Below are 14,016 nucleotides of genomic sequence, written 5' to 3'. Positions count from 1 at the left end.
GTCGGGATTGAACCGTTTTACATGGCCCCTGCGCCACGGCCCTCTGACATGGAAGGTGGCCTTCCTCAAGTGCTCCTTTTCTCTCTGGGCACGGGCAACTATCTCCCGTTGCCTCTCGTTTTGATTTGTCATCTCCGGTTTCAGCTTTGGCTGGCGTCATTCCAAGTAGGGGGTGTCAGCGTCTGGTCTCGACTCCTTAGCTGGCATAGGCTTTAACTGTGCTGTTGCGGCCCCAACAGCCGTTGGGATGCCGCGCGGTGGTGGAACCAGCAACTCCACAGGCTCCACCTTCGCCATTGTTAAAGAAGCAACCGACTGCTCCGCAGCCGGGGTTGCAGAGTCCTGGTGCTCCGCCTCTAAGGACGGGCCTGGTGATACGGCTGGGTCTGGTTGGACCGGTGTCAGGGTGACCACTGTCGTGACCGGGTCGAGGGACGAAACCGGGGGTTCTGCAGCTGTATCTTCAAATACAGGGGCTGAAGGTTCCGCTGCCATGGTGGGAGCAGGCAGCTCGGTGTCCGCCGAGGACGGGGTTGGTGGCGACGGAGCGTTCACCGGGAGCGGGGCGGTCCAGATCCCTCAGCCGCATCGGCCGGATTGGGGCAATCATTAGGGACTGGGTAACCGTTTACCCTCTCTTCACGTGGGATTTCAATCTCATGGGCTCGCACCGCCATCGTCAGGCTTCTCAACTCTTCCCTCCAGTGGTCCAGTATAACCAGGAACTGCGTCCGCATTCTCCTGCAAAGCTGCTCCGTCTCTTCCTCAATCCAGGTCGCGGTCACAGAAACAGCACGTTCCGGTGACCAGTCTCGTGCAGCCACCATCTTTCCTCTGCGGGGTCCAGAAACGTTATGGCAGAGTCCTGGCGTCCCTGCTTCTCTTCCGCTGCTGCTACATGTCGTCACGCCCCCTCGGTTTTCACTCAGCACTCTTTGCAATCCTGTGGCCCTCTGGGAACTTCTGGTTTCCGGCTCACTCTCAGGACAAAGGGCGGGGCTTCTGCTTTGCGCGCTTTTGTTGAGAAGACGGCGTTTTGGCAGAAGATGGCGGGAAACGGGATCTTGACTCGCGGTTTTGACTTCTAAGGCGCATGTCACCCAGGTAAGTGGGTTCTGCTCCGTGACCTGCCTCCTGGCACTAAGTTTACTTCTCTGTCGGTCCCGGTAGTATGGAACTTGCCGCTTCCCCCTCCCCACTATGGCTAAGTGTGGGAGCTTGCACTCAGGGTTCACGCTTGGGATTTTCTGGACCGTTTGAGTTGAAAGTCCTATCTGCCTCGTTGCGCTAGTATCCCGATTTTGGAGCGGGTGGAGAGCGGATCTTGAAGGCTCTGTTCTCGTCGGGTAAATTGTCAGGTTGCCTGACGCTACTCCCTGACCTAGGGTTCATGTACCCCGTCGTGCCCTGGTCCCAGCCCGATGCAAGGCCGCTGGCTGTCCTCCTCGACAGTTCCGTGCCCCTTGCCACGATCCCCTGTGACCTGGGGGTCCAGCTCTTCTAGGCCCAGACCATCGTCTGCTACCTAGATGGCTTCCTAGGAGCCCTGCTCCTGACCTCCTCTCTACTTAGCTTCCAACACACACTCTCCTCTTCCTGACACTCTTGACCTCCCTTAACCAACCCCCCTAGTGGGCGACCCTATTCCACTCAGGCCGTCCACTGGTGTGTCTGGTGCAGAGTGTACCTAGGATTATAATCAGCTGATGTAGGCAACACCATGTAGTTGGAGACCCATAACCAAGAAGGAGGTGGATATTGCATGGGAGGGCAGATTGTACAATACCCTGTGACGACCTGATAGTCCAGGGGCGTCACACATAAATATAACGAAGTCCATGCACCTGGTACACACATTACATGATCTTCTTCCTAATCAGGTAACTTTCTCTATTGATTTAAATCTGGCTGATTAAAACACTGTTGTTTCTTAACATTACTCTATATGGAAAATAACAAACTTTGTAAAACAATAAAAGAAAACACAGATACCGAACAGTTTAGAGATTTTCGTATTACAGGTACATTAAACTACCGGGTCCCGTAGCCATGCATCCTTGCGACTACGCACCACCGACGCCGGTATTAACTCTTCCTTCATCATCACCTGTTTGATCACATCCAGGGCATACCAGCCCCACTCTCCACAATGTCGAAAATAAGTGACCATATCCTCTGGCTCCAGATTTCGCTCGGGGTGTTCCCTGGGGAGGTGATGTGCCACATCCTGTTGGGACACAAACACCCTGACTGTGAGGCCTGCCTCCCGGATGAACCCCCATCCTTGAACGGGGTCAAATCTATCCACCAGACCCAACACCGTGGCCCTTGGAATCGGGAAGCAGCAATTCTCACCTGCTCTTTCTTCTCTCGGTTACGGGCGGCAAGTTCCCGTCGTCACCGGTCTCGTGCTGTCATCTCAATCTGCAACTTCTGTTGGTGTCGTTCCCAGTAGGGGGCGTCAGCGTGCAGCGTCGGCTCCCTAGCTGGCATAGGCTTTAATTGCACTCTAGCGGCCCCAACAGCCGTTGGAATACCGCGCGATGGCGGAACCGATTGCAGAGTCCGGGTGCTCCGCCTCTAAGGATGGGCCCGGTGACGTGGCCGGGTCTGGTCAGGCCGGTGTCGAGGTGACCGCTGTCGTGACCTGGTCGGGTGATGGGACCAGGGTTTCCGCAGCTGCTTCTTCATAAACAGGGGCTGAAGGTTCCGCTGCCATGGTGGGAGCAGGCAGCTCGGCGTCCGCCGAGGACGGGGTTGGTGGCGTTGGAGTGCTTGCCGGGAGCGGGGGCGGTCCAGATCCCACAGCTGCGTTGGCCGGATTAGGGTAATCATCAGGGACTGGGTAACCGCTTACCCTCTCTTCACGTGGGATTTCGATCTCACGTGCTGGCACCACCACCGCGAGGCTCCTCATCTCTTCCCTCCAGTGGTCCAATATGAACAGGAACTGCGTCCACATCCTCCTGCAAAGCTGCTCCGTCTCTTCCTCAATCCAAGTCACGGTCCCGGGAACAGCACGTTCCGGTGACTAGCTCCGCTCAGCCGCCATCTTTCCTCTGCAGGGTCCAGGAACGTTATGGCAGAGTCCTGGCGTCCCTGCTTCTCTTCCGCTGCTACATGCTGTCATGCCCCCTCGGTTTTCGCCCACCACTCACTTTGGTCCTGTGGCCCTCTGGGAACTTCCGGCTCCGGGCTCACTCTCAGGACGAAGGGTGGGGCTTCGGCTTCGCGCACTTTCTATGGAGAAGACAGTGTTTTGGCGCCAAAAGATGGCGGGAAATGGGAATTTTGACTCGCGGTTTCGACTTCTAAGGCGCACGTCACCTAGGTAAGTGGGTCCTGCTCGTAACCTGTTCGTGACGCCAGGAATTTAAGGTGTGCTGCCCCCGTGGCAGCAGCCAAGCTGCTTGGATCCGGATCTGCGGTGTCTCAAGAGTTTCCGGACCCAGGGGTCGTGCGGCCACTCAAATAAAGGGGGGTATTTACAGGGGATGTATTAGAGTTCGTGACGCCACCCGTGGTATGTGGTAACTAGGAGTACCACCACTTCAGATGGGAGTACCCGGGGATGATGGAAAAGGGCAGCCAGGTGTTGTGACCCTCTACGGGTAAGGGGGAGTACCCCAGGACTCGGTGATGGTGAGGGGGAGTGCTGTTGGATGCAAAGGGATCACTTGCGTACTCACTCAGTCCATTAAGCTGACACCGACAACTGGATAAACCAAAGTTCCGGATACAGCTGCCGCTGAGGGGAGCTTAGTTCAGGTCCCATCACCAGTGGTGCTGCTTGGTGATCTGTGACCTGCCTTCTGGCACTTAGTTTACTTCTTTGGTGGTCCTGGTAGTGTGAAACTTGCCAGGTCCCGCTCCCCACTATGGCTAAGTGTGGGAGCTTGCTCTCAGGGTTCACGCTTGGGATTTTTTGGACCGTTTTGAGTGGAAAGTCCTATCCCCCTCGTTGCGCTAGTATTCTGATTTTGGAGCGGGTGGGAACAGCTCCTAAAGACTCCGTTCTCCTCGGGTAAATTATCGGGTTGCCTGAAGCTATTCCCCGACATAGGGTCCATGTACCGTGCCCTGGTCCCAGCCCGGTGATGATGTAAGGATGCTGGCTGTCCTCGACAAATCCGTGCCCCTTGCCACGATCCCCTGCGACCGGGGGTCCAGCTCCTCTAGGCCCAGACCACAGTCTGCCACCTAGATTACTTCCCAGGAGCCCTGCTCCTGACCTCTCACTTTCACTTCTCAGATCCCACTCTCTCCTTCTACATCCCTGACCTCTCCTTCCCAACCCCCCCAGGTGGGCGACTCTATTCCACTCAAGCCGTCCACTGGTGTGTTTGGTGGGTGTGGTGCAGGGTGTATCTAGGGTTTGATTAGCTGATGTATGCAACACCATGTAGTTAGGGACCCTAAACCAAGGAGGAAATGGATACTGCACGGGAGGGCAGATTGTGCAATACCCTGTGACGACCTATTAGTCCAGGGGCGTCACATAGCTAAAATAATCATTTACCGCATTAACAATGTATAGGGTGTATTTCTGTTTAATTTATTAACTTCATTGAAAAAAAATGTGCTTTTCTTTCAAAAATAAGGAAATATCTAACTGACCCCAAACCTTTGAACAGAAGTCTACATTATTTATATATTGATTTAATTGATTTAGTATTTGGATACAAATTCATTTTCAATAACAAATGGTCATTGGTAGAGATGAGTGGACCCATGGAAGTTTGGGTTCTGCGGGTCCAGCCAAACTTTTTTACAGTTTGGTTCTGGATCCGGACTTGACCTAAATTTCATTTATAGTCACTGATTGGCACTTCAGGTCTCCATCCACATGCAGACAGCTATAAACAGAACAATTGTGAGGAGGCGTGGGTAAGGGTTTTTTTTTCCACTTTTTTGGGCTGTGGTGCACACTACATCTGATCATGCTATTGTTACTCCCAGTGTGATTCAATCAAACACTGAAAGCAGCTCATATAGGGTTTAGTACTGAGCATAAAAAGAAAATGGCTACTTTCGTGTGCTTTCTTTGATGTACAAGATCTGATTTCACTGTAAATCATTTTGCACATTCTGAATATGAAAATGGTTTCTGGCCCGTATGCGTTAACAGATGGGTATTAAGACTATATTTCTCTGTATCACATTTTTCACACTTGAAACATGAAAATGGCTTCTTCCCTGTGGAGTTCTCTGATATAAACAATATGGTGTTTCACAAAAACATATTTACCATACTCTGAACATAAATATGGCATCTTCACTGTCAATTCTCAGTTCCAACGTTAAAATGATTCTTGTTTAAAACATTTTCCACATTCGGGGCATGAAAACACCTTACTTTCCCTATATGACTCATATGATGCTTAGCAAGATGTGATTTTTGTGTGAAACATTTCCTACATTTTGAACATGAAAATGGCTTCTCCCCTGTGTGAATTCTCTGATGTCTAACAAGTCCAGATTTAGTAGAAAACCAATTTCCACATTCTAAACACAGAAATGGTTTCTTCCCTGTGTGAATTTTCTGATGTGAAACAAGTTCAGCATTCTTAGAAAAACATTTCCCACATTCTGAACAAGCAAATGGCTTTCCCACTGTGTGAATTCTCTGATGTCGAGCAACATGTGATTGGGTAGAAAAACATTTCCCACATTCTGAACAAGAAAATGGCTTCTCCCCTGTGTGAGTTCGATGATGTGAAACAAGTTCAGCTTTTGTAGAAAAACATTTCCCACATTCTGAACATGAAAATAGCTTCTCTCCTGTGTGAATTTTATGATGTTTAAAAAGACTTGATTTTGAAGAAAAAGATTTCCCACATTCTAAACACAAAAATGGCTTTTCCCCTGTGTGAATTCTCTGATGTGAAAGAAGTTCAGATTTCCAAGGAAAACATTTCCCACATTCCGAACAAGAATATCGTTTTTCCCCTGTGTGAATTCTCTGATGCCGAGCATTTTGTGATTTAGTAGAAAAACATTTCCCACATTCTGAACAAGAAAATGTCTTCTCCCCTGTGTGAATATTTTGATGTGAAACAAGTTCATCTTTCCTAGAAAAACATTTCCCACATTCTGAACACAAAAATGGCTTCTCCCCTGTGTGAATTTTCTGGTGTGAAACAAGTCCATCTTTCCTATAAAAACATTTCCCACATTCTGAACAAGAAAATTGCTTTTCCCCTGTGTGAATTTTTTGATGTCGAAGAACATATGATTTAGTAGAAAAACATTTCCCGCATTCTGAACATGAAAATGGCTTTTCTCCTGTGTGAATTTTCTGATGTGAAACAAGTTCATCCTTCCTAGAAAAACATTTCCCACATTCTGAACACAAAAATGGCTTTGCCCCTGTGTGACTTATTTGATGATAAGTAAGTTGAGATTTCCTATAAAAACATTTCCCACATTCTGAACATGAAAATTGCTTTTCCCCTGTGTGAATTTTTTGATGTCGAAGAACATGTGATTTAGTAGAAAAACATTTCCCACATTCTAAACATGAAAATGGCTTTTCCCCTGTGTGAATTCTCTGATGATTAACAATATCACCTTTTGTAGCACAACATTTTCCACACTCTGAACAAGAAAAAGGTTTCTCTCCTGTATGAATTCTCTGATGTATAATAAGTTTTGATTTCTTAATAAAACATTTACCACATTCTAAACATAAAAATGTTTTTTCCCTTATGGAAGCTATTTTATATTCAACAGCCCTTCTGTGACTTTCGTTTTGCATATTGGTCTTTGAGGAAGCAGAGGAAAGGACCTTGGATTCAGATGTATTAGGCGTAATTACACGTTCTTCACATGTATCTGTTGAAAAATCTGAGAATATCAGCTGCCCTTCTGAGCTCCTAGTACAGTCATCTGCCAAAAATAAAACAAATTTTATTATTTTTCAATAACACTCCATTGGAATTATATTATTTTATTATTATATATTTTATAATATTTCCTTACAAACTGTAATACAATTCAGTTATTAAAGGGAACCTATCACCACATTTTGGCCTTCAAAACTAAAACGACCACCATAAGTAGCGCTTGTGCTGCATTCTATTAAGATGCGCGTTACCCCCTGACCACCCCTAGAGACCCCACAAATACCTTTATAAAATCTCCCGCCATGAATGTAAGTGGTCTGGTCCGATGAACATCCTAATCTGCGCCTCCTGTCCCTTTTTTCACCATCCTCTTGTGCTGATTAACGTGCCTCTTGCGTTACCCATGTAAGTGTGCAAAATCTCGCGCCTATGCAGACATATTCCCTGCTCATGCAGGCGTACTTCGCTTTGCCAAACATAGGTGTGGATAACGTCACCCGCTTCATCCATATAGCCAGGCAAAATCTTGCGCCTGCGCAGAGAACTCACCACTTCTCTACTGTAGCCTCCTTCTCTGAAGGTTTATATTTCCCTCTACCCGTCACTAATTGTTTCAAATTGCCTGAGAAAACTCAGAAAGGAGCCTGTAATTAGTTTTATTATGTGATTTCAGCTCTTTACATACTCGTACCTGCCAGAGAGTGTATGTACCACAGCACATTGGAGGAGCAAAATGACTCATTGGATAGATATCCATCTATCTATCCAATGATTCATTGTGACGAATAATTGTCAAATATCATTCATCCTACTCATCTTGCATTTAGGTGGGTGTTTGTCTGCATTTTTATGCTCAATATACCGTGTAAAATCCGAAATTCTTTTTTAGACTAGTTGATTGTATCCAGACGCCTATCATGTTGTCATATATTTCAGGAATGTATATTTCTTTGTAAAAAAGTCTCTGTGACAATGTGACTTATATGATCAGTTATGCACGTTTTTTGCTTTGTAACATCATTTTCATGTTATTGTACAAAATATATGTTGATCATGTAATTTTTTTATCTTCGATAAATTCCATCCTTTTCAAAGACCGTAAAATACGCGGTCGAAACGTTGGATGAAATTTTTGATCCTTGCACAAATAAATATACACTTGAAGCATCAAAACAGCCTTCATTTTCTTATTTTTCATTTAGTGTGCCAGAGTTTCTCTCACTTATTATATGCTTTTTTCTCTGAGCACCTACTGTTTTACACAGTGAGCCAGGTATAACTACTTCTATATGCAAGTAAATAGAAACATTGCCCTTAAATACATATGTGTGTACACTTTTCAAACTTTTTGCAGTATTGTCCTCTGCCTGTCATGATTTCCAGTCCCTGGTAATTTTGTACATTACTTAGCCTTAGTGGGTTTTGAAAGTTTGTGAACCTATCAAAATGTTCTATGTTCTGCATTAATGTGACCTAAAACTACATAAAGACGCTCAGGCTAAAAGTAGATAAAGAGAAACAAATCAAATCAATGAGTTAAAAAACTTAGACGTTCATTATTTTTAAATCAGGAAAATGTACCACTGTCACATTACTGAGGATAAAGGTCAGGTCTTTGACTTGACCAATTATACACCTTAAACTTGTTTGTCCACTAACTTTTCTTTTATAGAACAAATTATGTGATTTAGATAAGTCTTACTGAATGATGCTTGTTCTCTTAATATTCTACTGATGGACCGGCATCCTGACGTTTTCTTTTAGAATGTGCTTCTAAAATTTATAACTTTGTTCCATCAATAATGGCAAGCCATCCTGGCCCAACTGCAAGTAAACAGGCCCAAATAATGATAGTACCACCAGCATGGTGCACAGCCATGTAAGGTATGATATTTTTATACTGTGTTGTTCCTTCTTGACAGATAAAGCTTCAACCTAAAAGCTTCACTTTGGTCTTATCTGTCCACTAAATCAAAGCTTCAATAGTCTTCGTGGTTGTCCAGGGATGGGCAGCAATGTTCTTTTGAAGAGCACTGGCTTTCTCCTTGCATTAATTTTCAATGTCTTCATGATGGTGCACCATATGAATTTTAACGTCAAAGAAGTTGTCTGACCATAAACCCCAACATTTTTTTTAAGCTAATCTGTACTGTATTTTTATGTAAGTAACCCCTACAATTTTCTTTTTTTCTAACTTTTATAACTCTTGATTTATCATTTTAGTCTCTGCACCCACTTTATTTACCTGCAGCTCAAGCAAACTTGACAGCTTCCTGTGTTTGTCTGCCAGACCTCACAGTCAGAGCTGGCACCTCCCATCCTCAGTGTCCAGCCCCGCCCTCTGCACACTCATTGGCTGTCAATATTCTGCCTCAGTACTGATCATTCCAGAATTGGAAATAACAACAGATAATCCTGCTTCTCTCATCTGTGACAGCACAATCACCTCACATCACATCCACAATTGTAACAGATAGGGTTGTTACATGTTCCTCACCCCTTATATATAAATAATACTGCGTAATGATGACTACATATACAGTGCCTACAAGTAGTATTCAACCCCCTGCAGATTTAGCAGGTTTACACATTTGGAATTAACTTGGCATTGTGACATTTGGACTGTAGATCAGCCTGGAAGTGTGAAATGCACTGCAGCAAAAAAGAATGTTATTTCTTTTTTTATTTTTTTTAAATTGTGAAAAGTTTATTCAGAGGGTCATTTATTATTCAACCCCTCAAACCACAAGAATTCTGTTTGGTTCCCCTAAAGTATTAAGAAGTATTTCAGGCACAAAGAACAATGAGCTTCACATGTTTGGATTAATTATCTCTTTTTCCAGCCTTTTCTGACCAATTAAGACCCTCCCCAAACTTATGAACAGCACTCATACTTGGTCAACATGGGAAAGACAAAGGAGCAGTCCAAGGCCATCAGAGACAAGATCGTGGAGGGTCACAAGGCTGGCAAGGGGTACAAAACCCTTTCCAAGGAGTTGGGCCTACTTGTCTCCACTGTTGGGAGCATCATCCGGAAGTGGAAGGCTTATGGAACTACTGTTAGCCTTCCACGGCCTGGACAGCCTTTGAAAGTTTCCACCCGTGCCGAGGCCAGGCTTGTCCGAAGAGTCAAGGCTAACCCAAGGACAACAAGGAAGGAGCTCCAGGAAGATCTCATGGCAGTGGGGACATTGGTTTCAGTCAATACCATAAGTAACGTACTCCACCGCAATAGTCTCCGTTCCAGACGAGCCTGTAAGGTACCTTTACTTTCAAAGCGTCATGTCAAGGCTCGTCTACAGTTTGCTCATGATCACTTGGAGGACTCTGAGACAGACTGGTTCAAGGTTCTCTGGTCTGATGAGACCAAGATCGAGATCTTTGGTGCCGACCACACACGTGACGTTTGGAGACTGGATGGCACTGCATACGACCCCAAGGATACCATCCCTACAGTCAAGCATGGTGGTGGCAGCATCATGCTGTGGGGCTGTTTCTCAGCCAAGGGGCCTGGCCATCTGGTCCGCATCCATGGGAAGATGGATAGCACAGCCTACCTGGAGATTTTGGCCAAGAACCTCCGCTTCTCCATCAAGGATCTTAAGATGGGTCGTCATTTCATCTTCCAACAAGACAACGACCCAAAGCACACAGCCAAGAAAACCAAGGCCTGGTTCAAGAGGGAAAAAATCAAGGTGTTGCAGTGGCCTAGTCAGTCTCCTGACCTTAACCCAATTGAAAACTTGTGGAAGGAGCTCAAGATTAAAGTCCACATGAGACACCCAAAGAACCTAGATAACTTGGAGAAGATCTGCATGGAGGAGTGGGCCAAGATAACTCCAGAGACCTGTGCCGGCCTGATCAGGTCTTATAAAAGACGATTATTAGCTGTAATTGCAAACAAGGGTTATTCCACCAAATATTAAACCTAGGGGTTGAATAATAATTGACCCACACTTTTATGTTGAAAATTTATTAAAATTTAACTGAGCAACATAACTTGTTGGTTTGTAAGATTTATGCATCTGTTAATAAATCCTGCTCTTGTTTGAAGTTTGCAGGCTCTAACTTATTTGCATGTTATCAAACCTGCTAAATCTGCAGGGGGTTGAATACTACTTGTAGGCACTGTAGCACCTAATGTAAGTCTATAGTAGATATGGGTATGTTGTGTGCATACAGTTAGGTCCAGAAATATTTGGACAGTGACACAATTTTCGCGAGTTGGGCTCTGCATGCCACCACATTGGATTTGAAATGAAACCTCTACAACAGAATTCAAGTGCAGATTGTAACGTTTCATTTGAAGGTTTGAACAAAAATATCTGATAGAAATTGTAGGAATTGTACACATTTCTTTACAAACACTCCACATTTTAGGAGGTCAAAAGTAATTGGACAAATAAACCAAACCCAAACAATATATTTTTATTTTCAATATTTTGTTGCAAATCCTTTGGAGGCAATCACTGCCTTAAGTCTGGAACCCATGGACATCACCAAACGCTGGGTTTCCTCCTTCTTAATGCTTTGCCAGGCCTTTACAGCCGCAGCCTTCAGGTATTGCTTGTTTGTGGGTCTTTCCGTCTTAAGTCTGGATTTGAGCAAGTGAAATGCATGCTCAATTAAGTTAAGATCTGGTGATTGACTTGGCCATTGCAGAATGTTCCACTTTTTTGCACTCATGAACTCCTGGGTAGCTTTGGCTGTATGCTTGAGGTCATTGTCCATCTGTACTATGAAGCGCCGTCCGATCAACTTTGCGGCATTTGGCTGAATCTGGGCTGAAAGTATATCCCGCTACACTTCAGAATTCATCCGGCTACTCTTGTCTGCTGTTATGTCATCAATAAACACAAGTGACCCAGTGCCATTGAAAGCCATGCATGCCCATGCCATCACGTTGCCTCCACCATGTTTTACAGAGGATGTGGTGTGCCTTGGATCATGTGCCGTTCCCTTTCTTCTCCAAACTTTTTTCTTCCCATCATTCTGGTACAGGTTGATCTTGGTCTCATCTGTCCATAGAATCCTTTTCCAGAACTGAGCTGGCTTCATGAGGTGTTTTTCAGCAAATTTAACTCTGGCCTGTCTATTTTTGGAATTGATGAATGGTTTGCATCTAGATGTGAACCCTTTGTATTTACTTTCATGGAGTCTTCTCTTTACTGTTGACTTAGAGACAGATACACCTACTTCACTGAGAGTATTCTGGACTTCAGTTGATGCTGGGAACGGGTTCTTCTTCACCAAAGAAAGTATGCGGCGATCATCCACCACTGTTGTCATCCGTGGACGCCAAGGCCTTTATGAGTTCCCAAGCTCACCAGTCAATTCATTTTTTCTCAGAATGTACCCGACTGTTGATTTTGCTACTCCAAGTATGTCTGCTATCTCTCTGATGGATTTTTTCTTTTTTTTCAGCCTCAGGATGTTCTGCTTCACCTCAATTGAGAGTTCCTTAGACCGCATGTTGTCTGGTCACAGCAACAGCTTCCAAATGCAAAACCACACACCTGTAATCAACCCCAGACCTTTTAACTACTTCATTGATTACAGGTTAACGAGGGAGACGCCTTCAGAGTTAATTGCAGCCCTTAGAGTCCCTTGTCCAATTACTTTTGGTCCCTTTAAAAAGAGGAGGCTATGCATTACAGAGCTATGATTCCTAAACCCTTTCTCCGATTTGGATGTGAAAACTCTCATATTGCAGCTGGGAGTGTGCACTTTCAGCCCATATTATATATATAATTGTATTTCTGAACATGTTTTTGTAAACAGCTAAAATAACAAAACTTGTGTCACTGTCCAAATATTTCTGGACCTAACTGTACATATAAATGAGATCTCCTCTGAGACATCTTTTTTCTAAGCTAAACATATCTAACTTTTTCAACCTGTCATCATATGGGAGGCCTTCCATTCCTTGTAGTAGTCTAATTGTAACCGCCGAACAATCCCTCCTTCAAGGGGGAGGTGCGTTCGGCGTCATAGCGACATCACTGCGGCATCACTAAGCAGCCGTCCAAAAGAAGCGGAGGGACGGAGAGGAACGGGACGTAACATCCCGCCCAACTCCTTCCTTCCGCATTGCCGGTGGAGGCAGGTAAGATGTTCATCGCTCCTGCAGTGTCACACATAGCGATGTGTGATGCCGCAGGAACGACGAACAACATCACTACGTATGAGACGATTTTTGTTTTTTGGACGACCTCTCCAAAACCAACGATTTTTGTCTCTTTTGCGATCGTTTAAGGTCGCTCGTACATGTTACACACTGCGATGTCGCTAATGACGCCGGATGTGCGTCACAAACACCGTGACCCCGACGATAAATTGTTAGCGATATCACAGCGAGTAAAGCCCCCTTGACTCTAACTTCTGAATGTCCTTTTTAAAATGTGGAGCCAAAACTGGATCCCATATTTTATATGTAGCCTTACAAGTGATTTATAGAGGGGTAACAATACGTTGGGATCACGGGATCTAATGTCTCTTTTTATACACCCTAAAATCTTGTTTGCTTTAGCAGCTGCTGCTTGACATTGAGTGCTGCTGCTCAGCTTATTTGTAATGAGAATACCCAAGTCCTTCTCCTGTTCTGTAATCCAAAGTTTACTTCCATTTAATGTATATGTAACGCCCCTGCAACCGGGTCGTTACAGGGTATTAAATGTTACCCCATTTTTCCCGGGCAGGAGGAGAATATTCCACACACACACACACTGGCAGAAAGGAGTTAAAAATTCTTCAGCATGTAGTTTGAGCCTGCATGACTCATCCTGTCTCCTTAATGAGCAGAGGTTCAGGTCCCCATGACAACCCAAGGGGAGGGGGGACCTTGAATGAGTGAGTTCAGAGCAGACAGAAGTTTTAGGCAGAACGTCAGAGGCTGCAGGAGAGTGCAGACCTCCACAGAACAGCTCTTGTTGAGGAGATGCCATGAGACCAGGGCTGATAACATCTGAGGAAGGGAATGGAGCTGAGGACTGGGGATCTTTGTTGAGAGTTGTACCCGGTGGCGGTTGGTGATATGCGCTACCGGAAAAGAGAGAGACAGCAGCAGTTACAGGGAGAAAGCCCAAACCTCTCTTTTGTCCATATTTTGTACCTAATTTACCGACCTAAGGGAATCGTCCCTGTTAATACGGATCCAATGAAGCTTGCACAT

General features: G+C 45.2%; 1 protein-coding gene across 3 annotated transcripts in view; it reads right to left on the bottom strand.

Moving 5' to 3' along the window:
- Positions 1 to 4,542: 4,542 nt before the first annotated feature.
- Positions 4,543 to 14,016, bottom strand: part of LOC142311974 (uncharacterized) — a 49,692-nt gene continuing 40,218 nt past the window's right edge. The window contains exon 11 of one of the 3 annotated variants that reach the window (XM_075350841.1): positions 4,543 to 6,704. In XM_075350841.1, coding sequence (XP_075206956.1) covers positions 5,282 to 6,704 — 1,423 coding nt within the window. In that variant the 3' untranslated portion in view covers positions 4,543 to 5,281. Of the gene's footprint in view, positions 6,889 to 14,016 lie in introns of all 3 variants that reach the window. The other 2 variants (XM_075350840.1, XM_075350842.1) reach the window with 2 other exon arrangements.

The sequence above is a fragment of the Anomaloglossus baeobatrachus genome, chromosome 5 (genome assembly GCF_048569485.1).
Source record: "Anomaloglossus baeobatrachus isolate aAnoBae1 chromosome 5, aAnoBae1.hap1, whole genome shotgun sequence".
Classification (NCBI taxonomy): domain Eukaryota; kingdom Metazoa; phylum Chordata; class Amphibia; order Anura; family Aromobatidae; genus Anomaloglossus; species Anomaloglossus baeobatrachus.
Note: the sequence above shows the minus strand (reverse complement) of the source record. Positions and strands in the feature narration are given on the sequence as shown.